This window comes from Schistocerca serialis, chromosome 1 (genome assembly GCF_023864345.2).
Source record: "Schistocerca serialis cubense isolate TAMUIC-IGC-003099 chromosome 1, iqSchSeri2.2, whole genome shotgun sequence".
In the NCBI taxonomy this organism is placed as follows: domain Eukaryota; kingdom Metazoa; phylum Arthropoda; class Insecta; order Orthoptera; family Acrididae; genus Schistocerca; species Schistocerca serialis.
In genome coordinates, this window is record NC_064638.1 from 223,735,284 (window position 1) to 223,763,086 (window position 27,803).

Consider the following 27,803-nt stretch of genomic DNA (forward strand, 5'->3'; position numbering starts at 1 on the left):
TTAATTCAAAATTATAAGCGCTTTCACGGCCACTTGCTGACTAAACGCCTGTTGGTTTCAGTATCGGGTTCTTTGGATGATGTTTGTCTGACGATTTTTCTGATGTTTCGCCAGCACGTGTGGCTGGCATTGTCAAAGCTTCACTCTCCATTGCTGTTGGCTGACTGGACCAGTCCACCACCACCAATGGAGGGTGGGGCTTTGACAATGCCACCACTCGTGTCAGACAAACTTCAGCCGAAAAACACGAGAGAGAAGCCAACAGGCATCTTGTCAACAAATTGATTGCATAACTTTATTTTATTGGGCTGGCAATTAAAACTTAAATCATAAAGTTTTTCTTCCTTAAAAATCTGTATATCGTGGCAGGTGTCTGAAACCCTATCCTCCCCAACGCAGCGAGCGAGATGGCGCAATGGTAGGACATTGGACTCGCATTTTAGACCACGGTGGTTCAAATTCCTGTCCAGTTGTCTGGGTTTTTTCATAGTTCCCCCAAGTCGCTCAAGTGAAATGCCTGGATAGTTGCTTTGAAAAGGCATGGCCTATTTTCTTCCCCGTTCTACCGTAACCTGATCTTGTGCTCCATTTCTAATGATCTAATGGGATGTTACAACTTAAGCTTCTTTATTCCCACCACCGCAATGCGAGTCCATAGACTTGACCACCGCACCGGCAGACTCGGAGTGTAGGGGAAGAAGGGGGACAGGGTGTGTGTAACCAGTAACGAAGGTGGCAGGCACTACGTACCGCGGCCGTCTTGTCGGCGTAGTTCCTGGCGGCGAGCACGAAGCACGCCTCGGCCTCGTTCATGCGCGCCCTGGCCAGGTCGCTGTCCTTGAGGCACGACCCCTGGATGTAGATGACGCGCTGCGCCCAGATGGGCACCTGCAGGATCATGCGCATCGTCGTGTCCAGTTCCATCGGCGACAGCAGCACCACGTAATAGTCCTGCAGACCGTGAAAAGGGCGCATTACTAAAATGGGTTGCTCCATGTGACATCAGAAGTGAGGTCGCCGCTAACATCGAGAGGCATAAATCACGTACAGTGACCTCACATCCACCCTTTGGACATCAACCTGCCAAGACAAGACTGAAGTCCAGGAAGAGTTTCCTAACAACTTCACAGCCATTAGAAGGATCAGCTGCGGCTACCCGACTCACGAAGTGGAAAGATATATGCCAACACCTGTCAAACTGGATGACACCACAAGAATCCCTGCCGCCTGGACACATGGAGAAATGGGTCATCTGGAAGTCCTTAAACAGACTACGGACCGAAGTCGCAAGATCGAGGGACAATCTCCTTAAATGGAACTTCCAACTGCCAAATGCCAACAAAACACTGTGCGAATTCGGTGAATTGCAGACAACCCGGTATCTCTTCAAATGTAACTTATGCCCAACCAGCTGTAGCATGAAGGACTTAATGTCTGCAGCACCCAATGCTATCAAAGTTGCCCAATTCTGGGTGAATATTGTATAGTACTGGATGACACCACAAGAATCCCTGCCGCCTGGACACATGGAGAAGTGGGTCATCTGGAAGTCCTTAAACAGACTACGGACCGAAGTCGCAAGATCGAGGGACAATCTCCTTAAATGAAACTTCCAACTGCCAAATGCCAACAAAACACTGTGCGAATGCGGTGAATTGCAGACAACCCGGCATCTCTTCAAATGAAACTTATGCCCAACCAGCTGTAGCATGAAGGACTAAACATCTGCAGCACCCAATGCTACCAAAGTTGTCCAATTCTGGGTCAATACTGTATAGTTTTCTTTGTATATATTGTATATGTGTTCATTTTAGTGTACCTCTGCTGCGAATAAAAGAAGAAGACTAAAATGGGTGGCTAATTAGACAATACGTAACCACTACCGAGATACGTATATACGAACTAGTTTCCCAAATACGTGATTGGTTGGAGGATTATGCACTGAGGTGACGAAGTTATGAGCCGGCCGTGGTGGTCTAGCGGTTCTGGCGCTGCAGTCCGGAACCGCGGGACTGCTACGGTCGCAGGTTCGAATCCTGCCTCGGGCATGGGTGTGTGTGATGTCCTTAGGTTAGTTAGGTTTAAGTAGTTCTAAGTTCTAGGGGACTTATGACCTCAGATGTTGAGTCCCATAGTGCTCAGAGCCATTTTTTTGACGAAGTTATGGAGTTCCTCTTAGTATCAGGCCGGACCTTTTACCCGGTCATAGTGCAAGAACTCGAAATGGTATGGACTCAGCAAGTCGTTGGAAGTCCCATGTAGAAATATTGAGCCATGCTGCTTCTACAGTCGTCCATAATTGCGAAAGTGTTTCTGGTGCAGGATTTTGGGCACGAACAGACCTCTCCATTATGTCCCGTAAATGTTCTATGGGATTCAGATCGGGCGATCTGGGTAGCCAAATCATTCACTGAAATTTCCATAATTTTCTTCAAACCATCGCCAGTAACTGAGGCAAGGTGAAATGGCGCACTGCCAACCACACAAATTCTGTCGTTGTTTGGCCTCCAAGCAGCCGAACATAACCATTTCCAGTCAGTGGTCGGTTCAGTTGGAGCAGACGACCCAACAGTCCCTACTACTGCGGTGCCACCACCATTTTGCACAGTGTCTTGCTGACAACTTGCGTCCGTTGTTTGGTGGAGTCTGAGCCAGATTCGAACCCTGCCGTCATCTCTTAGCAACAGAAATAGGGACTCATCCGACCAGGCTACGGTTTTCCAGTCCTCTATGGTCCGATCGATATAGTCACGAGCCGAGGAGAGGCGCTGCAGGCGATGTCGTGCTGTTAGCAAAGGTACTCGCGTCAGTAGTCTTCTGCCATAGCCTATGAACACCAAACTTCGCCGCCCTGCACTAATGGGTACGTTCCTGTACGTCCGACATTGATTTCTATGATTATTTCACGCAGTGTTCCTTGTTTGCTAGCACTGACAACTCTGCGCAAACGCCGCTGCTCTCGGTCCTTATATGAAGGCCGTCGGACACGGCGTTGTCCTTGGTGAAAGATAACGCCTGAAATTTGATATTCTCAGCACACGTTTGACTCTGTGGATCTCTAAATATTAAATTCCCTAACGATTTCCGAAATGTAATGCTCCATGCAGCTAGCGCGAACTACCAATCCATGTTCAAAGTTTGTTAATTCCCGTCGAGCGGCCATGATCAAGTTGGAAACCTTTTCACATGAATCACCTCAATACAAACGACAGCTCCGCCAAAGCACTGCCCCTTTATGCCTTGTGTACGCGATACTACCTCCATCTCTATATGTGCATAACGCTATCCCATGCCTTTGGCACGTTGGTGTATATTACTAAACGGCTAACCTTGGGTGAGTGCAAGTTGCTGGTTGCCTACCTAATGGCTTCCAGGGGCAACAAAAATTTGTTTTCGATGTTTCATAAAGTGAGTGACCGAATTTCAAAATTTAAATTGCTGATATATGCACTCGTTAGGCGCTATAAACCTATATTTACAGGTTTAAAACAATAGGTCAGATGTAATAGAAAAAAACTGTGTACATCTCTCGAGGCAGCATAACTCACAGTGCGCAAATTACCCAGATTATATTCATCCAGTATTTGAGAATGAGAGTACTTAGCGACTTGAAACAAACTTTAGACATAAGCTGACAACAAAATTAAACTGTCCCGTTTTTCAAACCTTTCAGTTTCTCCTATTGCGACGTAGGTTTGGAATTCAGCTCAAAGGTACCTTCAAACTTCCTCAGTAATAGTGTAGAAAGTGTGCACCCAGCGACGTCAGTCTCTGGCTCGGCAAGGTGGCAATATATGTTTTAAAAAATCCAGAGCCGAAAAGGCCATGTGAGGTGTAAGGTGGGTTAATGATGTCACACTGGCACAAAATTTCACCACAGTTTCGCACAACGCCACGGTGGACGTGTCACACCACGAGTACGTCACACCTCCGTTAATCTACATCTCACCGCTTTTCTTGACACATTTGCGATGGAATGCAGATCCGTGATTCCGAGCGATGAAAACACACGGTTTTCTTTTGGGTGACTATGAAAAATGTTTGGGACGAACCACTGCTCAGAATCGACAAGAAAAAACTTCAGGAGGGGTCATGAAGGGCATCAACGAAACCAACCCTTTCGCACATTTCGTGGTCGAAAACGACAGTTTGCAGTGTGATGTGCAACAGGACCACGTCCTTGAAAATATTTGAGACGCTCGGCACCTTCCAGACGATCCAGCCCTTTTTTAAGGACATCATGGAGATACAACCGCCTGCCGGAGTGGCCGAGCGGTTCTAGGCGCTTCAGTCTGGAACCGCGAGACCGCTACGGTCGCAGGTTCGAATCCTGCTTCGGGCATGGATGTGTGTGATGTCCTTAGGCTAGTTAGGTTTAATTAGTTCTAAGTTCTAGGGGACTGATGACCTCAGAAGTTAAGTCCCATAGTGCTCAGAGCCATTTGAGAAACAACCCCCATGGACGTGATTTCACCCCTTTGGCGTGTAGTGTGACCAGAATTTTTGTTTTGGTGTACGGTGTTCTGGTATATGTGGTGCTACTAGGAACTATTCAAAACTATCCAGTGAAATCTGAATGTGATCTGAAGCAGAAAACCTTGTATTTATACTTTTTCATCCCTTCTTTTTCGCGCCCTTCTGAAGCATGTGTATGCGGGAGTGCGACATCGACGCAAGTGTGTATAAAGTAGCATAGGGAGCTTCTAGGACTCCCCCCAGTTTGACAATACCATCGGTGGCATACGCGCACCGTCATCGGGCCCTTCGAAAAAGTACATGATGTACAGGAACAATCATTCACCAATTCCTAGGCAATCCCCTTGACGCCCCACAGATTTCGTATCTGGCAAGCAGACACTAGTTCAAATGGCTCTAAGTACTATGGGACAACATCTGAGGTCATCAGTCCCCTAGACTTAGAACTATTTAAACCTAACTAACCTAAGGACATCACACACATCCATGCCCGAAGCAGGATTCGAACCTGCGATCGTAGCAGCAGCGCGGTTCTGGACTGACCGGCACTGGTGCAGTGGCGTCATTCAGCTGAGGTATGTCGAAGGCGTTTGCTATCCCGCAGGTGCCTAGAATTTGGCGAATAGTTGTCTCTGTACACGTACGTTTTTAACATGCTCAGCAAATGTGTGCGGAAGGCACCGAAAGTGATGTTATCTGAGAAGGCTTTGAGCGACCCTTCGTCATTGTATTCATGTAAGTGTCATTGTTGCACTCCGCTGTGCACACGTCACAGGAGGGCATGAAAAAGATGGGATGAAAAAGCATAAATATCCTTTTCTACTTTGGATCACGCTCAAATTTTGAACGATCCCTAATGACATATCAAAGCAAAAATTGTGGTCACGCTACACTCCAAACGGGTGAGATAACGTTCGAGGCGATGTAGTCCAGAAGGTGCTAGCGGTGTCGAAGGCTGTCAATGTCGTCGTCCTGCTACACATCGCAATGCAAACTGTCGTTTTCGACTGCGAAATGTGTCAAAATGAACGGCGCAAGGGAGGACATCGTTTCATTGACGCCCTTTACGACACTTCCTCTGGAATTTTCGTGTCGATTCTGAGCAGTGGTGTTGCCGATGTGTTATACCTGGGCCACCCGTACGAAAACTGCGTAATTTCAACGCGCGGGGTCACGGATATGACCTCCATCGCAAAGGCGTCAAGGGAAGGGGTGGATGAGGGTTATGGTAGGTGTGATGACCTTTCCATAGTTTGAGACGTCAAGTAGGTGTTGGGCCAAATTGTGTTGAAATTTGGTTTCATTGTGACGTCATTAACCTACCTCCCACGATCTTCTAAGCCCTGCCCTTTTTCGTGCATGCGTCGGCACACTGGTGTTTGAAGCATCACTGATCCTGAGGGTGATGTCGCAGGGCACCATGCTTTTGCATCGTTACAAAGTAATGTTGTAGGCACCTTCGAACTAAATTTCAGACTTTTACATCGCAATGTGGGGTAATGAAGGATTCAAAAAATGGACCTTTATTTTGTTGAACATCGTGATTTCAAACTTATACGAAATTTTTTCTCGCTTACAGCCTGAACCCCTCTTTCCATCCCAGCAAAAAGAAAAAAAATGCTCTAAAGAAAAAAAACATTGCATACCACATTGTAAGACTGCAGCATCAGGCATAGCGTTTTAATTTATTACTTCTTTACAAGTAATACTATTCGTCCACGTGTGATTACCTCGTTGTTGTCGAGATTTCCTTCCTCCATTCTAAGACATTTTGCAGACAGTGCACAAAAATATACCACTCGACCACCAACAAGTCGGGAAGTACGACATTTTATACGAAGGAGTTCGGTATTTTAAAGAATTGAGAGTTGGGGTTTACTGATGTTTGACTAATAGAAATCAGTGTGTCGTGCTGGACGGTGAATGTTCCCCAAAAACGAAAGTAACGTCTAATGTATCCTAAGGAAGTGTAAATGACCTATGATTTCCTGACTATACATAAACGATTTATCAAATTGGATGAGAAGTATCGTAATATAATTCACTGCCGATTCGACTGAGTAGGGAGTATCGTCGTTGGACGAATTGCTGAAATACCTGAAAAAAATTTCCATTTACTGCATAGACCTGCAGATCTGCTGTGATCTTCTTCATGGGTGTAGCCCACACGTCATGCCATTGTAATAGAGAGAATATAAAAATATATGTTAATATACAAAGGGAAACGATCTCGTCATTCTGGAAGGCACAATGGATAAACAAACGTATGCATCTTTCCTTGGGGACCATGTCGACACCCACATGTAGCCCTCCTTTTCCTCGGCACGATGGCATCCATCAGCAGTACAATGCAGCTCACAGTGTACGTACTTGGTTCGAAGAACACCAGGACGAGTTTAGTGTGCTTCCCGTGGCCACCAAACTACCCGGATTTAAACCCAACGGAGAACTATGGGACCATCTCAATCGGGTTGTTGCATCCTCAACCGAGAAAACTAGCACAGGTGGCCACGGCATTGTGGTCGGCTTGGCTTACATCCCACTCGGTACCTTCCAGAACCCCATTGTCTATTCTCCTGCACATCCGCGTTGCAAAAGATACACTACTGGCCATTAAAATTGCTATACCAAGAAGAAATGCAGATGATAAACGGGTATTCATTGGACAAATATATTATACTAGAACTGACATGTGATTACATTTTCACGCAATTTAGGTGCATAGATCCTGAGAAATCAGTGCCCAGAACAACCACCTCTGGCCGTAATAACGGCCTTGATACGCCTGGGCATTGAGTCGAACAGAGCTTGGATGGCGTGTACAGGTACAGCTGCCCAGTTCATCAAGAGTAGCGACTGGTGTATAGTGACGAGCCAGTTGCTCGGTCACCATTGACAAGACGTTGTCAGTTGGTGAGAGATCTGGAGATTGTGCTGGCGAGGGCAGCAGTCGAACATTTTCTGTATCCAGAAAGGCCCGTACAGGATCTGCAATATGCGGTCGTGCATTATCCTGCTGAAATATAGGATTTCGCAGGGATCGAGGGTAGAGCCACGGGTCGTAACACATCTGAAAGTAACGTCCACTGTTCAAAGTGCCGTCAATGCGAACAAGAGATGATTGAGACGTATAACCAATGGCACCCCACGCCGGGTGATACTCCAGCATGGCGATGACGAATACACACTTCCAATGTGCGTTCACCGCGATGTCGCCAAACACGGATGCGACCATCGTGATGCTGTAAAAAGAAAATGGATTCATCCGAAAAAATGACGTTTTGCCATTTGTGCACCCAGGTTCGACGTTGAGTACACCATCACAGGCGCTCCTGTCTGTGATGCAGCGTCAAGGGTAACCGCAGCCATGGTCTCCAAGTTGATAGTCCATGCTGCTGCAAACGTCTTCGAACTGTTCGTGCAGACGGTTGTTGTCTTGCAAACATCCCCATCTGTTGACTCAGGGATCGAGACGTGAAGATGCCTGTCATCTCGACTGCTACTGATACGAGGCCGTTGGGATCCATCACGGCGTTCCGTATTACTTTCCTGAACCCACCGATTCCATATTCTGCTAACTGTCATAGGATCTTGACCAAGGCGAGCAGCAATGTCGCGATACGACAAACCGCAATCGCGATATGCTACAATCCGACCTTTATCAAAGTCGGAAACGTGATGGTACACATTTCTCCTCCTTACACGAGGCATCACAAGAACCTTTCACAAGGCAACACCGATCAACTGCTGTTTGTGTATGAGAAATCGGTTGGAAACTTTTCTCATGTCAGCACGTTGTAGGAGTCGCCATCGGCGCGAACCTTGTTTGAATGCTCTGAAAAGCTAATCATTTGCATATCACACCATCTTCTTCCTGTCGGTTAAATTTCCCGTCTGTAGCACGTCATCTTCGTGGTGTAGCAGTTTTAATGGCCAGTAGTGCAGTTACTCAGGCTTCTGACAGATGGTCACATTAATGTCACTGCACCACGTAACATCAAAATTGCTGGGACTTTTGGATCCATTCACTCAGTTTACTTTTGGTTACGTAGCGCAGGTGATGTATTTGTTAACAGTATAATTTTTTGTAGTTGCAATGACAGTCCGTAACGGTGGAAGAACTGACCTGCAGCAGTGGGTGGGCGTAGAACTCGTTGAGGAAGTCCATGATGGTGTCTGCGTGCAATGTGGTGCTGCAGACGACCACGTGCTTCTCCGACTGCGCCCGGTGCGAAGAGTAGGAGCCGCCTAGCTTCTGGCGCTCCATCCACGTGAACGCCAGCTGCTCGAACTGTAAACATACGTTTGCCGATAAGCTCAGCGTACGGAAGGATCAAACACACACACACACACACACACACACACACACGCACACTGAACAGTTGTTGAGATATGTTGTTTCGTGTGGTGTGCGTACTGTAAGACCTTCAGTACACACACCATCAGATTATTTGACTTGTCGCTCTAACGAAGTAGGCGAGTGTCAGCAATACGTCTCGTGGTCTTATCGTGGCGTGTTGATCTTCTGCCGTTAGGTCAGACGATAGAAGTGCCACTTGCACGCTTAGAGGAGCAGATTGACGGTGACCAACTTTAAACAGAACTTAATTTTCACACACATTTATTAAAATAATAACAAGCATAAAAATTACTTAACTTGGTTCTGGATGCTATTTAAAATTGACAATCTGAAGTTCTTTTGGTTCAAAAATGGTTCAAATGGCTGTGAGCACTATGGGACTTAACATCTATGGTCATCAGTCCCCTAGACATTAGAACTACTTAAACCTAACTAATCTAAGGACATCACACAAGACCCAGTCATCACGAAGCAGAGAAAATCCCTGACCCCGCCGGGAATCGAACCTGGGAACCCGGGCGCGGGAAGCGAGAACGCTACCGCGCGACCACGAGCTGCGGACGTTCCTTTGGTATTGGTATGTTAATCTTATTCTCACATTTATCTCTGATACTTTACAAAAGTGTCTATGCATTTATCTTCATGGCTATGTACAGGAAGATGGTAATCTTCTTAGGTGCAGACTGAAACTTGACTACAGACTGGTACAGACAAATGTAGACTGGTACAGACTGGTGCAGACAAATGCAGACTGATTAATCGGAGGGTTGTACACTGGTTATAATACCTCGCGCGTTCATATATCACTGAGCAAGTGTGATCCGCGAGGAGAAAAGGTTCTACGTTAGCAGCAATCTCATTGGCAGCGTTACATATTAATACGCGGATCGGCGGAAGCAGAATTTGGTCCGTCTCTATGGAAGCGCCATCTCGTAGTACGGAGATGGACGAGCGCTGTGCCTGCCTTGTTGTGCTTAGTGGGGCGCGCTCTAGTGGAAAAGTTGTGTACGCGCTGACTACGCAGAACTATGTACACAACATTTCTGTAGAGCGGACCTTGATCAATGACTGGATCATTTCCGACGTGACAACCATCAATTTCTGTTCATGTGCAACAAATCAGTCGAATAAGAGGATAAGCGCTGATGTGCACTAGAAATCTAGCTATGTCTTTGAACAGATGTTAGCTTATAAATTCAAAAGTTCTTGGTTCGTCTCCCAGTTGACGCTGGAAAATTTTTCTGTGAACTGAAAGTAATTTTCACCTTTTGCATCAAACCGTACAGACACAATACTATACGTTACTGTTTGAGTACATACACCAAATAGCTGCTTACAATAATTAATCTTTATTTACGACAGACTGGACAGATTGTTTGGGTTTAATTGCCATTTTCAAGTACCTGCCATAACAATTTTGATGAGGAGAGGTATGGATGTCAATGTCATTCGTATTAAAGTAGCTGTCTTGTATTGACGTCTAGATTGATGTGACGTCCATATTGTGCCGTTAGTGGACTGTTTTGTATCTGTCACTGCTTAATTAAGATCGTAAATGGTGTCCAGATGTTGAAATTAAATGTTAGTTACAACGTGACAGCAGTTTGACAGTTCCTCTCTTACGACGCTATATGTTTACAAAGATTGTGCAGATGAACAGCGATATTATTTTATTAACTTAAGTTTGTTGCGATTATTTTTGGTTGCTGCATATATTACTTCTGATTTATCCATTTTCGTGTTCTAAAAGTTCAATAAATATTTTAATGTAGTACTTGTGTCTGAATTCTGTATGTTCGTTTAATATTTTCTGTGGGTAATTTTGGTGTACACATAAACTTCTAATACCCCAAGAATGTTCATTGCAAAACCTTTCGGTATTCTGTGCAGAATATGTAGTGCATTTTCAATCGTATCAGAAGTGTGATTTTGAGTTTTCAAATGTATAAAGAAGCTCGACTGATTATATTCGCTCTCGATGGGGTGTTCTTTGTATCTCACGTTAAAATGTGTTTCTCTTTGGCCAATGTAAAAACTATTACAGCTGCCACCTGTGAGTTTATATATATCTGGGTTATTATATTTCGTTTTTCTAGTGGTGGCGGAACGTCATTTTATTGAAAGGTTGTTACTGGTTCGAAAGGCTACTTGAATATTTGTGGCTTTAAAATGTGCATTAATTCTGTTGAAGATTCTACCAAGACCAAACTGCTGTCACGTCGTAACTAAAGATTAATTATTGTAAGCAGATACTTTGTGTATGTACTCAATCATTTCGTTATCAGACATATATTACGCTGATGGCCCTAAAGAAGAAAAACTATATATTAAGCTACACACAAACACACACACACACACACACACACACACACACACACACAAAACTATCGCGCCATCCACCGGAAAGGCGTCCTGGCGAAACCCCACTAAGACAACTCCTTCCGCTGATGCAGAATATTCGTGAGCATTCTGCAGAGAGTGAACTTGTCTCTTTAACGACTGAAGGGGCCTGCTCAGACAGAGCGGGAGTTAAGAAACTAACTTCGTGTCTGATCATAGCCCTTACTGTTTACGGAAAATTGTTATGGCCGCTGTCACTGCTAAAGAACGAAAATATCAGATAATTATTTACTCGTTATAAGTTTGGCGAATAAACATGATATACAAATCGTACCGACATTCTAACTCGGGAAACAGTTATTTCCTCGCTTTATAATCTAGAGATATAAACTTGCGGAGTAAATACATGTTTTTTAAAGGCTGCTCCCAGCCAATTAGCGGTAGACTGGCATGACACGATCAATATTTCGTGTCAAATATTACATGAAACAGAAAATATCTGAGTTGATTAGCCGTTTCTAGTTGCAACGGCATAAATATTTTTTATGTTGCTGTATCGATATTTATTGTCCTATAAGTGTTACAACTGTTTCGCCTTGTATGTGAAAGGCATCTTCAGTGGCTGATATGAAACACTACAGTTTTAGAGTTCCATACTTCAGTCGGTAAAAACAGAAGTCTTATAGGATCACTTCCTTGTCCGTCTCTCTGTGCATCTGCTAAGATCAATTTTTCTCACGAAAGGATAGAGGTATCAAGTTGAAACTGGTGTCAAATACTAAGGTATACGTTCCCTTGGCGGCGTAGAAAGTTTTAGCTTCCAAGTCAATGCAATTAAAAGAACGGTCAGTTATGTCACATATTTTGATATTCGCAAGCTCACTCTTCAAATCCTATAGATGAACTATATACAGGGTGGCCCAAAAAGGATGGTCACATTTTAAATAACTATAACTCCATCAGTTTTACAAATTAATTTTATTCAATTACGTAACTAAATGCTCCCAGGCACCCAATTACAAGAACTAACCACAAAAAATCATGTACGGAAAATGACTTCCGGAAGATGGTGTCCTTCCTCGGTGATGCATTCCACAAGTCTTTCCTCGAAATTTTCCATCACTTTCACTACTGTTTCTTCTTGAATTGCCATAATTTCCGCACTGATTGCCTCCTTCAGATCAATTAAGTTTCGGGGCTTCTTTACGTAGACTTTTGACTTTAGGTATCCCCAAAGAAAAAAATCACAGGCTGAGAGGTCAGGTGATCTCGCGGGCCAGTGGACATCTCCAAAACGCGAGATGATGTGGTGGGGGAACATCCGCCTTAAAACACACATGGAGTCATTGGCTGTGTGGGCCGTGGCCCCGTCCTGTTGAAACCAAATTCGATCTCGATTTACATGTAACTCTCGCAGTTTCGGCACCAAAAAGCTACGTAGCATGTTAACGTAACGTTTCGAGTTCACTGTGACTGTAGCGTTGTTCTCCTCAAAAAAATAAGGACCAACAATCCCCAATCTTGAAATTCCACACCAGACTGTTACCTTAGCACTATGAAGAGGCTTTTGGTGCAATTCTCTGGGATTATCTGCTGCCCAATACCTGCAGTTTTATTTATTGACATAGCCGTCTAAATGGAAATGGGCTTCATCTGACATAAGAAGCACAACATCATTATTAGAGTACAAAATGTCAAGCATTGATTCACAAAATCGTCTTCGCTGCTCAAAATCACGATCATACAGCTTTTGCGTGGTCATAATTTTGTATGGGTGAAACTGTAACTCACGGCTTAAAATACGCTGCAACGAACTACGGCTGAGGCCTAAAGTTTGAGCACGACGCCTAGTGGAACGACGCGGGCTTTGCAGCACTGACGCTCTAACATCATCAATGTTCTGTGGAGTAACTGCCGTACGTGTACGCCCTGTAGATTTACCACTTTTGACAGACCCTGTTGTCCGGAATGCAGTCACCCAACGTGATATGGATCTGCGATCTGGAATGGGTCCATCACACGCTACACCAAAACGTTGTCGAAACAATCGTTGCACAGTAATAAACGATTCATCATTTCTGAAAAACTGTTCCACAGCAAAAACACGATGCTCGACCGTCCACTGCGCCATCTCGTGGCAAACTGGGTGTAATGGCCGACTTGCAGACGGCCGGCAGTGGTCCCCCCTCCTCACCTTTCAATGGTACTACGCAGTTCAAATCCGACCATCCTTTTTGGGCCACCCAGTATATGCATAATGAAGTTTTTAGAGCACGCTCAGACCGCGAGTCCGTTTTGTGTTTTGTTTTTACATACACTAATCTTAAGTTTTGAATAAGTTTGCCTCCTAATTTTTTTATGTGCATGAAATGATACTGAGTTCTTTTTACTTGTGCTGTCTTTTCCTATGATTTCTCCTGTTGAAAGACGGACGTACATTTCATTCTCAAAAATTCTCGGAATATCCTTGTCGAAATTACTTGTTTTTTTTGGTTTTTTCAGTTCTTGTTCTGTATGTGACAGGTCATTCATGGCGAGCGGCGTAGCACCTTTGATATTTCGGAAGACTCACTGGCGACGTCTTTCATATGAAAGAAGAAATGTAACCAAAATAATTAATACCAATAAGACCAATACTGCAGCATGAAAAACCAGTTATTTTTGTAAACGAATACGAAACAAATACGAGTATATAGAAATTTCTCCAATTAGAGGCTTGTGGTTATTGGAGAGTACTTCTTACTTAATTCTCCAGCTGAATTCTCATGCATTACCAGAATTTTCAAGAGAACTAGAGGGTTAATCTCGGTAATACGTTATGAGAGTACGAGTGATGGAAGCATGTTTCAGGCAAATATATTCCGTGCGTTTTGGCCTGCCGACAGAATTGCACGCTTTGGAGTCCCTGTACCAATCCACGAGGCGCCTAAGGCAGGCATTTTGGTTCACGTGAATGCTGGCAACTGCGACACCACTCATCTACTACGTTCGTCTCCTCATTAGACACTCTTAATGTTAGTGATTAAATACATGAATAAATAGACCTCTTTTATAAATCAAATGACGCGCTGGAAATGCGATGGGCTGCTATTTAATCTCAAACCATGTAAAGGAAGTGTCTACGGCAACGCTTTGCAAGTTGTGACGTGTTTCCCATGTTAACTGCAGAGTCCCCTATAATTTCCCAAGTGATTCATTGCCTGGTTCAAGCCTTTCTACTGGACGTCATGTAGGCGATTTGCGTGTCCGAAGTACCAATTAATGCTATGAGTGCGTGCATTTTCTCCTAGTAACGTCAGTTTCGCACTTACTCTAATCGTTTTTATTTTAGCTATGTACGTTTTATTTTTTGACACTAGTTTCGGGGTCGCAGCCCCATTCAAAAGCGCTGCCAAATGTCAGAAAGTTCCTTAATTTGACTCGACTGTAGGAGTTTTTTAGTAGTAAAGAACGAACGTATTAAAACTTCATGCACGATGCGGCGTTTTTCATGCATCTCTATGTTTACAACGTCATATTTCTTGAACTATGTATCGTACATTGAGCGGCGCATGCGGATAACGTCTGCAAAAATTATTGCGAATACAGTTTATATCATCGAAGTAATGCACTTAGACGTTATGCTTGATGCAGCAGTTTTTCGCACATGCCATTGTTTATGACGTCATATCTCTCGAAATGTGATAGGCAGGTGGTTCTTACTCGCACAGCAATCGTTGCTGACAGTAAGGGATATGTGCCCCAATTTTGTTGAAATCGGTCCATTGGTTTAGAATAAGAAACGTAGACACCTACATAATTCATTTTTATAATATTTTATGGATATTAATAACGTAATAGATAAGGTTAACTGTAATCTCCGCCTTTTTTACCGATGAAGCTGTGATATATTAGAAACTTATATCCAATAAAAATAGCAGTAATCTCATCATGTCCTTACATATTAGCAGTCTCGTGTGAAGAGAGGCATAAAATGTTTGAGATATAGAAATCTGAATTTGTGCACTCACGGGCCGTAAAACTTTAGTAACAGTTGACTACGAGAATCACAGCTGGATTCAAAAGAAATCCTAAAAACATCCGTGATTAACAATACCTGAGTATATGCAATGCAGCATCACATACGCTCGGTTGCAGGTAAATTGTAGACATCGATTCGTTGGCAGGATACCTGTATCTTGCCTATGACAGATAACACTTACACAAAAATACTGATGGAAGCCGTCGGACCAGTATCAGGTAGGACAAATAAAGGACACGAAGGAGAATGGCGACAACGGCCACAGGCTTGTTCGACTGGCGAGAGACCGTAACAACAACATCGGACAATATTAATTAACAGTCTATTGAAGAAAGAGGCATAACATATGTAGAAAAGAAACTACTTCCAGAATTCCAAGAACCAATTTTCAGGACCGAATCTAAGACCTATATACGAGATGTGCCTCTTAAACGTTTCAGTGCAAATATCTCTGGTACAACGATAGATATCGATAAGCGAGTTTCACGGATATGAATGTAAGGCAGGGGCTCATGACTGTGAATGCTATAACACACTCTAAAACATAAGCAAATATTATTTTCAACGCAAGCTTATGTTTTTTTAAAATAAACACCGGATATTATTTCTCACGGAATCAATAACATGAAAAATCCCGAAAAGAATGACGTTTGTTGCATCGCAATATGTCAATTAAATCCCGAGAAATTGCAAAGTGAAGTTAGCGCTTGAGATAATTGAAACGCGCCACTGTTGCACATCTCAAGATGCAAGCGTGAACCACACGTCCTCGTAATCGTGACGTGATTGGCGTACTACGATGCAACAATCCTGTAATTATTGCTAATCAGACGGAGTGGCCGAGCGGTTCTAGGCACTTCAGTCTGTAACCGCGCGACCGCTACGGTCGCAGGTTCGAATCCTGCCTCGGGCTTGGATGTGTGTGATGTCCTTAGGTTAGTTAGGCTTAAATAGTTCTAAGTTCTAGAGGACTGATGACCTCAGATGTTAAGTCCCATAGTGCTCAGAGCCATTTGAACCATTTGCTAATTACACTGTTATTAAGTGCACTGGAACAATGCAGATATCCTGTGACACAACTTCGTACAACTAATATTTACCCCTCTGTTAGATCCTTGGTCAGCCATTATGTTCAACCTGGCCGTTGATATTCGATTTTTTGTTACCGGTATGTCCATCCTAGTAGTGTAGTAAAGAACAACAAAGCACGAATAATTAAACTCCTTCCTCATTTTTTTGTGTGTGACTCGAAATCTGTATTGTTGATGTATTGCGATGTATTGCGATGCAACCAACGCCATTGTTTTTGGGATTTTTAATGTTATTGACTCTGCAAGAAATAATACAGGATGTTCATTTAAAACAAGAAAACATAAGGTAGTGCTGAAAATTATATTTGCTAACACTTTAGACTGTCTGATAGAGCCGGCCGGTGTGGCCGAGCGGTTTTAGGCGCTTCAGTCTGGAACCGCGCGACCGCTACGGTCGCAGGTTCGAATCCTGCCTCGGGCATGGATGAGTGTGATGTCCTTAGGTTGGTTAGGTTTAAGTAGTTCTAAGTTCTAGGTGACTGATGACCTCAGATATTACGTCCCAAAGTGCTCAGAGCCATTTTGTCTGATAGAATTTACTTTCATGAGCCCCTGCCTTACATTCATACTCGTGAACGTAGGTTTTCAACATCTATAGCTGTTCCAGAAATATTTGACCTGAAACGTTTAAGTGGACCAACTGTATCTCACTCTCACAGGGACTGAACAAAGATCTGCCCCTTGTGTGAATTGTAGGAAGGAAATTACAGTCCGTTTATGGTTGCAAAAGTTTTTATTATGCTATTACTGTGTCGGTGTTGCGACATTGTCAATTACAAGTGAAACCCATGCATACTCATTTTATAAAAATGGGTGTGTGTGAGTTCCACGTCTGCTCCTAAATCACTTGACCGATTTCAACCAAACTTGGTACACATATCCTTTACTGTCATCCAACAATGGCAGAGGAGGTAAGAACAATCTTCCTGACATAATTCGGGTGATATGACTTAATAAACTCTGAGATGTTTAAAAAATTTCTGGATCCTGAAAGAAACTTTAATACATTTATTCTCTATTTTTAAAACAGTCCTACAGTCGACTCAGAGTAAGGAAATTCCTGACAACTAGCAGCGCTTTTGATAGCTTTCAACTACGAAGCACAAACGGCTGTAGGTGAAAACAGTAGCCGTGTATAGCGGCCATGGAGACGTTCACAAAATCACGTAGTAGAAACGGGAAACAGCTATACCCGGCGTACAAAAGCTATTTCATAATTTCCGCTGTGTTTTCACAAACACATGCAAATGAAATTTTTCCGATCTTACATTACAAATACATTCCATTTTTTGTTTTAGTTCTGATAGAAAACTGGCAAAATGGATATCCTGGCAATGCCACGCTTGTCAGCTAGTAATTTTTGTTGATTACAGAGATACAGCTGGAACAGAGATTAGTTTTCGTTTCATATGTTGGTACTCCAGTTCCTAGCGGTTTATTTAACGTTTGTCCTTTTTGTTTTCACATAAAACTTGTGAAGTTCTGCTTGAGGTTGCTAATTAAATTTTTCAACTCTGAATTAAATTGTTATTTGCTGTCCAATTCTATCGCATCGTTTAAACATGCACAAGTGCCTGCATGTTGTGAATATGCTGACATGACATTTGTGTGGGTTCTGTAATGGAAACGGCAGACATTATGACTTTATCTTCTTCAGTTACAGAGGATTCAGCACCTTCGAGATGCTGATGAAGGTGCACGATTAGTATTTTATCGTTGGTTAATCGCGAGCCGCCAACTAATCCCAGTTGCTGATGAAGCCACGTTCACTCGTGACGGTATCGGTGACACTCATAACTTATATCGGTTGTCCTACGAAAACCAACATGCTTTTATAAAGACACATTTTCAAGAACTCTCCTCTCTCATGCCGTTGTGGTATGATGGGTACTGAGCTGATTCGGAATGTTATTCCATTACATCGTCTTACACGGCCCCGTTATACAGTGTCCCAGGAGGAATGCTCAGTATTCAGGGATGTAACAGGAACTATCATTCGAAGCAAAAAAGTCTGCTAAACATGGACTCTAAAATGCATACTTTAAGAGCTATGAGCGCTTCTTTATCTTTAATACTATGAAAGAAATAAATAGCTATGAGCACTTGTTCAGTAGAAGAGATGTGTTTCAAGTAGCGAAGGTGAACAAGTGCTCATAGCTCTGAAGGATGCACTTTAAACCATATGTTCACTGGGAATTTTTCTCTTGTCTTACCTCTCTTAATATGGAGTGCAAAAAGCTTACAGTACAAGATATTTGTTTCACACTATGTAAGATGAAGAAGTAAAGTATGCATTTTAAAGTCCACTTTTATTAGACTTTTTCGCTTCGAATGATCGTTCCTGTCAGATGTCTGAATACTGAGCATTCCACCTGGAAAACCCGGTGTAGATTTTCTTGAGAACGTGCATCCACCATTACCAGAGGAGGTTCTTCTGGATAGAAGAATGGATATGTCATCGAGTAAAACAGAAGTAATATCCGGCGTTCCCCAAGGAAGTGTTATAGGCGTTCTATTGTTCCTGATCAATATTAACGACGTAGGAGACAATCTGAGTAGCCGTCTTAGATTGTTTGCACATGATGCTGTCATTTACCGTCTTGTAAAGTCATCAGATGATCAAAACGACTTGCAAAATGATTTAGATAAGATATCTGTATGGTGCGAAAAGTGGCTATTGACCCCGAGAAAAGAAAAGTGTGAAGTTATTCACATGAGTTCTAAAAGAAATCAGCTAAATTTCGATTACGCGATAAGTCATACAAATCTGAGGGCTGTACATTCAACTAAATCCTATTACACTAAATAATATTACAATTACAAATAACCTAAATTGGAACGATCACATAGATAATATTATGGATAGAGCAAACCGAAGACTGTGATTCATTGGCAGAATACTTAGAAGGTGCAACAGGTCTACCAAAGAGACTGCTTACACTACGCTTGTCCGTCCTATTCTGGAGTATTGCTGTGTGGTGTGGGATCCGCATCAGATGGGACTGACGGATGGCATCGAAAAAGTTCTAAGAAGGGCAGCTCGTTTTGTATTATCGCGAAATAGGGGAGATAGTGTCACAGACATTATACGTGAAATGGAGTGACAATCATTAAAACAAAGGCGTTTTTCGTTGCGACGGGATCTTCTCATGAAATTTCAATCACCAGTTTTCTACTCCGATTGCGAAAACATTCTGTTGGCACCCACCTACATAGGGAGAAATGATCATCACGATAAAATAAGCGAAATCAGGGCTCGCACAGAAAAATTTCAGTGCTCGTTTTTCCCGCGTGCCGTTCGAGAGTGGAACGGTAGAGACACAGCATGAAGGTGGTTCATTGAACCCTCTGCCAGGCACTTTATTGTGAATAGCAGAGTAATCACGTAGATGTAGATGTTGATGTATGTTTTTCCAGCATGTCCAAAACATCGTCGGAAACTAACATTCCTCGAAAGATGCGCAGAAATGGTCCCGTTTCTCGACCACCAAGTTTTCCGGACCTTATCACTTAAAATTTTTACCTGTAGGGATGGTAGAAAGGCGAAGTCTACAAAGAACAAGTAAACACAAGAAACGAATTGATCGTTCTGATTACCTAGAGGGCTGTCATCATAAAACAATGCCAAGACGTCCTCAGAAGAGCTACGCGTGATGTCGTCAAGACAAATAGAAAAACAACGTCGAACTGAATCATCTGCATTTGATTAAAACCTTGTATGAGTATTGTTTGGGTTACATTCTAACAAGTGTATCTCTGTAATCATCAAAAAATTGGGCACGTGTTGTATGAAATGTTATATTCGAATTAGTTAATATTAGCACCTCCTAAAATATTTACTGCTCCTCCTGAAACACCTAATATGTGTCGTGACATGATACCAATTACTTGTACTTGGCAGTGACGTAATACCTAAACAGCTAAGGAAAAACTTCCACATCATTAAGCGGAGCACGACGTATTTTCAACACCTAACACACACACGTACAAGCAATCTTTTTCCAGCCGTGAATGAAACGGGAGAAAATCTTAATATACGGTATCATAAAAGTAATATCTACCACACACTGACCGAGCGAGGTGGCGCAGTGGTTAGCACACTGGACTCGCATTCGGGAGGACGACGGTTCAATCCCGTCTCCAGCCATCCTGATTTAGGTTTTCCGTGATTTCCCTAAATCGTTTCAGGCAAATGCCGGGATGGTTCCTTTGAAAGGGCACGGCCGATCTCCTTCCCAATCCTTCCCTAACCCGAGCTTGCGCTCCGTCTCTAATGACCTCGTTGTCGACGGGACGTTAAACACTAACCACCACCACCACTACCACACACTTTAGAGTGGTTTATAGAGTATAAATGTAGGTGCAGTATGTTGAATCTAACTGGTTAGATTACAGAACGTCGGATGGAAGTGAAATGTACAGCGTACTCTGCACGGTTTTGTTTTCCGTGGACGGAATGAGCCAAAAGAGATGAAATAACGATGTGTAGTTAACAAACGTGCAAAGTCTGTCCCATAATCTAGAAATGAGCGTTGCGAGTAAATTCGGGTATCGCACATTGCTTTTTTTTTTTTTTTTTTTAAATAAAAGGGGAGGTCGGTATCAATACCATGTGGGGACGGTATTCCATGCACCTAGCATTGTGGTTTTGTGCGTGTGTTTATGATGAAGACGGAAAAGGGGGGAGGTCAAACAAAGAGCCAGCAAATAGCAAAATACTCTCGATTAATGCCAAGGAGCTGTCCGATCGGCGGAATAACGGCATCAGGCGCTCTCACTCATTATACAAATTTCTTCAAGTAATAGTATTCGTACTGGCCATTTCCAGAGTGTGCGCTGCTTCACCAGGTCGTTTGAAGGTTTTCTGTTGAAATACTGTAGAGCGAGTTGGTTTATAGTCTATATACCGGTATACATGATATGTGTACATGACTTCATGATGTTAGTTGAATGAGGCAAAAGTCGAGTTTAACGTCCCGTCGACTTCGAGGCTATTAGACCACAAGCTCGTATGTTTAAAGGATGAGGAAGGAAATCGGCCGTGCCCTTTCAGCGGAGTCATCCCGGCATTTGGCTGGAGCGATTTACGGAACTCACAGAAAACCTAAATCTGGACGGCCGGACGGGGATCTGAACCGTCATCCTCGCGACTGGGCGTCCAGTGTGCTAAACCACTGCACCACGTCGCTTGGTCATGATGGTCATTAACAAAGCACTGAACAGCATAATTTCTTCGATTTAAAACATTAAACTCTGAAACTACTCCCGTTTTTCGAAAAACATGTTTAATTTTAACAGTAAAAGTAAAGATCAATGTCTATATCGCATTAGATGTTAGTTTTTGATTAAAAATTTGTCTGCGGAATAAGACTAGATATCCAAAAGAAATGAGGTGAGATGACATTAAAATGTGCTTTGCTACCTGTTTTACATTCGTATGTTAGTGAGCAAATTATCAGACTTTTTTAACTGTCTACGGAACACGTTCTTGATCAAGAGCAATTTTGGTATTTAGAAATTAAGGTCAGTTTTTTCTTCTTTTTTTTTGTAACCGTGGAATCGTCTCAGATTTGTTTGTGGTTAGTTTCGTTACCGAATCCATATCTATTACAAATAGGGATGTGTTTTGAGCGTGTGCGCGCGTGTGTGTGTTAGTGTGTTCCACATCTCCTTCTAAACCACTGGCTAGATTTCAACCAAACTTGCCGCACATAAACTTCACGGTCAGGCAACAATCACTGAGGAAGTAAGAACCAACTGGCTTACATAGTTCACAAAATATGAGACACGTAAAAACTACTGCGTCATGTGTGACGTTTAGATGTAATACTTCTGTGCAACTACCTGTATTCGCAATAAATTTCGCTGACAGCATCCACAAATGTCGCTATTTGCAACTATAAAAAATATCATTGCACCACGCATAGTTCAGATGATATGGCGTCATAAATTAAGATGCGTGAAAAATTACCGTATTAAGCATGACGTGTAAATTTATTACTCCTTTGCTACTAACACATTTCACAACATATTCCGCAGACAGTATCCACATTTGCCGCTGAATGTAGCTACGCAAATATATCATTGTATGACTCGCAGTTCACGAGGCATGACGACATAAACGCCGAGATGCGTGAAAAACTGCCGCGTCATGCATGAAGTTTTAATACATTTTTCTTTATTATTAACACACTCGTACAGTCGACTCAAATTACGGAAATCCATGACACCTGGCAGCACTTTTGACAGTTTCCAAACGTGAAGCGCGAACGGCTCTAGGTGAAAACATTAGCCGTCTACAGAACTATGAAGAGGCTTTTGCCGTAGAGATGCTTACAAAATCTCGCGAGGCAGCTGCGTCCACGGTCCGGCATGATGCTTCTTAACTTGGATTCTGTATTTATACATCTGTACATTATGCATATTTCTTTGTATGACTGTTCCATAATTTCAAAGATTTTTTCACGAATACATGGAAATTAAATTTTTCCAATATTTCACCAGAAACACAGTACATGTTTTGTTTGCGTCTCTAACAGAAAACTGACAACATGAACTAACGGGAAATGCTGAGTTTGTCAGCCAATATATGTGTATTGAATATAGGTCCTATTGCAATGCCGGACTTCTTCAAGAGGGGCTAACAAGACGATTGAGGCTGAACAACACATTAATATGTTTTCTTTTGTACAGTAAATATTTTCCACAGATGAGTTATTCCAAATAATTATTGCACAGGACATTAATGAGTGGAAATATGATAATTTTTCAGAGACGTTATCAGCATTATTTCGACCCTTTCTAACACTCTTAGTGTTAAGACATTTGAGAAATGTCAGTTTAAGTACCAGACATTCAGTACGATGTTGACTGTAAAAAAGGAGAGTAGTCAAAATTTAACAGATATACGAGAATACAGTTGTTGCATCCATAGCTCTAGTTCGTGTAGGGCAGCGAGAGGGAGGAATCACGCATGATGTTATCGTGGAATATACTTGATGTGGCTTGGTGAATACCACAGAATAAAATGGTTCAAATGGCTCTGCGCACTATGAGACTTAACATCGGAGGTCATCAGTCCCCTAGAACGTAGAACTACTTAAAACTAACTAACCTAAGAACATCACACACATCCATGCGCGAGACAGGATTCGAACCTGCGACCGTAGCAGTCGCGCGGTTCCGGACTGAAGCGCCTAGAACCGTTCAGCCACCGCGGCCGGCAACCACTGAATATTTAAATCAGGATGGTCAGATGGTGTCTGAAGACCATTTGTTCCTTAAACGAGCCCACTCCCTCGAGGACAATGCAATTTCCCTGAGTATGTGAACTCTGACTTCGGGAAAATTATCCAGTAAGATGTTAAGCAAGGAAATATGCAAAATGTATTTATATTTCGATTTGTTTCTTTCTGAAACTGACAGTTACGTGAAGAAGAAAATTATATGCACTTACTTGTATAAGAAGCTTACAAATATGTTTCTTCCATCGGTATGCGATCGTAAAAATCTGGAAATTCTCGCTCTATTGGCGGACTTCTGTTCATCTGCTACAGTTATTGTGGGTGCTATAGTGTTCTTTGCACAGAAATGAATGTTGCTGTATTTATGAAATACGTAAAAGAAGCAAATCTCACAAACATGTGAAATACGTATAGAAACAATATTTAACCCTTTAGTACTCGACTCGTTTGCATGCAACGCCATATTAATAAACTGAAGGACGCTAAACATTTCTTAAATAAAGATAGTTCAATGTGCTAACAGCTTGTCATGTGGAGTATCTCTGAACGGTGTTGTTACACATTACATAGCTTTTCGGCGTCAGTGTATTCAAAAGCAGCAAGAATGTGTCTCCGAAACTGCGAGATATTTACTAGACGTGTAAGTTCATCTCTTCACAAAGACCTTCCAGATATATGATGACTTGATTTACAAGCCATAGGGGGTAGCATGACATATCGATACGGCAAGAATTTAATTAACTTTTGAACGTAAGGACATTAAGGAGGAAAACAGGACAACGCCTACATATTGATAGTACCTATCTGACAAACATATAACTAGAAATAGAAAAAAGGAGCTACAACCTGGGATAAAACTTTTTCTCTGCTGCAGAATTCCATCTCTATTCGTCTGTTTTCTGTACAGAAGGACTACTAATATATGGCATCCTGCGAATACCACCGGACCGGGTCCCCTCTGTGCTGTAACTAAACCGGCGACAAAAGATTTTAATGAAATACAGCGAACCAACACTACAACAAGGAGATCTACTCACTGTTTGATCCTCTCGAGAATTTTCTAGAAATCTATACGAGGCCACGACAAAGGAATTAACGCCCTTCAGCAGCGATTCGGGCAAATAAAAAAGTCCGATTTCATCTGTCCCACCGTAACCCAGCACAAAGCTGAAGGGAACCAATTATTTATTAATACAAAGAGACCGAGCGTTTGTCAAGGTAATTTCAATTTCTCAGCTGTTTAACAAGTAGGTACACGCCCGACTTCACACACTATTGCTAGGATAATAGCAAAGGCTTCAAGAGTTTTTCTTTTGTTTATTGAGTTGGAATGTTTACCATCGAAAACTAGTCTTTTACGAACTGTCGTACATTTTATTACGATCTATGCTATCTTCAGCATTGGGAGTGTTCTTTTGAAAAAGTGAGTCGAATTTCCATTCCCACCATTGCGCGTGTGAAGTTCGTGTTTCTATGATCTTGTCGTCGACGATACGTTAAAACCTGACCTTACTGTCTTTGCAACAGACTTTCCTGCTAATAAACCACAAGAACATTACTATATTTTGTCTTTCGGGCATTCACAGTGTACTTTTCCCATGATACCTGAGAAATTGATTATCCATGGCTTCTGTATTCGCTTAGCATGCCGAAGACATTTCCTAGATGTTATAGCACCACCAGTGTTCGTCACTGCCTTTGACATTTGACAAGAAACACTTTGGACGTACATTCACACGTAAAAGGAGTTGTTATCGACTATTGCAATTTGTAGGTTGCTGGGTATCTTCGAAGACCTGTTTCTCACATGGGAAAACCTACGGTTTCGTCCTGGAAAGTCCCTCTGGCATGTATATATCTACATTCTACAATCCACCTTACGGTGTGTGGCGGAAGAAACTTATTGTACATCTATTATTCCTCACTTCCCCATCCACGTTGAACACCTTTCCTGCTCCATCCGCCGCGCGGGGTAGCAGCGTGGTGTTAGGCGCCGTGCCACGGTTCGCAGTGGCCTGCCGCCGTCAGATGTTCGAGTCCTCCCTCGGGCAAGGGTGTGTGTGTTATCCTTAGTGTAAGACAGATTACGTAGTGTGTAAGCCTAGGGACCGATGACCTTAGCAGTTTGGTCCCATAAGAACTTATCACCTGCTGCATTCGCGAATCGCACGTGGCAAGGCGTCATTGCAATATTGTATTTACCACATTCCTGGCGTATTAATTTCAAGAGACGGTTGTGGGAGGAATTAGTACAATATCTGATCAGAAGTATCCGAATGCACCTACGTAAAGCTGAATGGACCAATAGGTAGCACGAGAGGCGTAGCCGCCATTATAAAAGTAGGTGGAGAATATTGTGTTCCCAGAATGACATTTTCACTCTGCGGCGGAGTGTGCGCTGATATGAAACTTCCTGGCAGATTGAAGCTGTGTGCTGGACCGAGACTCGAAGTGGGAACCTTTGCCTTTCGCGGACAAGTGCTCTACCGACTGAGTTACCCAAGCACGACTCGCGACCCGTTCTCACAGCCTTTGAAAGGAGGAGACGTGGTACTGGCGGAATTAAAGCTGTGAGGACGAGTTGTGAGTCGTGCTTGGGTAGCTCAGATGGTAGAGCACTTACCCGCGAAACGCAAAGTTCCCGAGTTCGAGTCTCGGTCCGGCACACAGTTTTAACCTACCAGGAAGTTTAATATTGTGTTGTTTATTGGTCGGTTGATTCGGGGGAAGGGGATCGAACGGCGGAGAACGGTGTCCCTCAAGGAAGTGTCCTCAGTGTGACAGCTCTCGCAATTGCAATCAATAGTATTGCGTCCACAGTAAGACAGCCCGTACAGTGCTCCTTGTTTGTGGACGATTTCTCTATTTTCTGTGCGCCTTCCTCCCTTACAACTGCTACACGCCAATTACAGCTGACGATCCTGCGATTGGAGGAATGATCTAAGACCACAGGCTTTAAATTCTCTTTGGAGAAGACTGTTTGTGTAGAATTTAACCATTCCCGTTCTCTTTTTAATCTCCCTGTTTTAAAACTAGGAGACACTGTTCTCACCTTTAAGGGGAAAGTAAAATATCTCGGGCTTATTTTTGATGAGAAGCTCACATGGCTGCCACACCTAAAGAATCTAAAAGTCCGCTGTTTCAAGGCTTTAAACGCCCTTAAATGTGTCAGTCATAGGTCCTGGGGCGCTGACAGGGCACGTCTGCTCCAACTTTATGAGGCCTTTGTGCGACCTCGACTCGAATACGGATGTCAAGCTTATGGATCTGCAAGACCTTCGTACCTCAAAATGTTGGATGTGATTCACCATGAGGGTATTAGGCTTTCAACGGGGGCTTATCGCACGAGTCCAGTTGCTAGGCTGTGTGTCGAGGCTTTAGAGCCTCCGCTGTCCATTCGGCGTCTTCTCCTCGTGGTACGGCAAGCATACAGGGCCAAGTCCACTCCTATTTCGTTGGCGTCCAACACCTTTCCACAGCCGGCACTGGAACGTCTCTTCCGCCACCGTCCGAAGGCAACAAAGCCGTTTGGCATCCGTGCAAAGGAGAGTCTCGAGTCAGTACACCTGGAGGGCATTAAGGTCCTCAACCAGGGATGGAATAGGGGATCTCCCTGGCTACCACAAAGGCCGAGATTACTTATTGATCTGGCTGCTTACAAGAAGTATTGTACCCCGGACCACCTTTTTAAAATTAAATTTACTGAGATTTTAGATCGCCATTCAGATTTTATTACTGTTTACACGGATGGGTCTAAACAGGGGGATTTTATGGGCTTCTCTGCTGTGTTTCCCGATACCGTCCGTAGGATAGGGCTCCCAGATCAGTTCTCAGTTTACTATGCAGACCTGTTTGCCATTCTGAAAGCATTAGAGCATATGCGACGACATCATGGCACGAAATTCATCATCTGCTCCGATTCCAAAAGTGCTCTACACGCTCTTGAACAGACGTACCCAGCACATCGTATGGTGCAAGAAGTGCAGTACGCACTCCTGCTCTTGCAAAAGCAAGGTAAGGATGTAATTTTCTGCTGGGTTCCAGAGCACATAGGAATTCCTGGAAATGTACTTGCAGACGCGGCTGCCAAGGAGGCTTGCTCCATCCCACCTCCTGCTCGCTGTTCCGTCCCCCTGCAGGCAATAACATCATTCGTGACTCGGAAGGTCATGCGTTGGTGGGAGGCTCAGTGGATGGAAGTGAGGGATAATAAGTTGCGAGCGCTGAAGGATTCTGTCCGACCGTGGCTTACCTCCTTCCGACAACGACGA

General features: G+C 43.2%; 1 protein-coding gene across 1 annotated transcript in view; it reads right to left on the reverse strand.

Annotated features, from left to right (window-relative positions):
* Positions 1-27,803, reverse strand: part of LOC126460891 (potassium channel subfamily T member 2) — a 627,462-nt gene that overhangs the window by 285,608 nt on the left and 314,051 nt on the right. Inside the window, exons 8-9 of the mRNA XM_050095956.1 lie at positions 8,603-8,767; positions 751-951 (exon numbers count right to left, since the gene is read on the reverse strand). Coding sequence (XP_049951913.1) covers positions 751-951; positions 8,603-8,767 — 366 coding nt within the window. The remainder of the gene's footprint in view (positions 1-750; positions 952-8,602; positions 8,768-27,803) is intronic.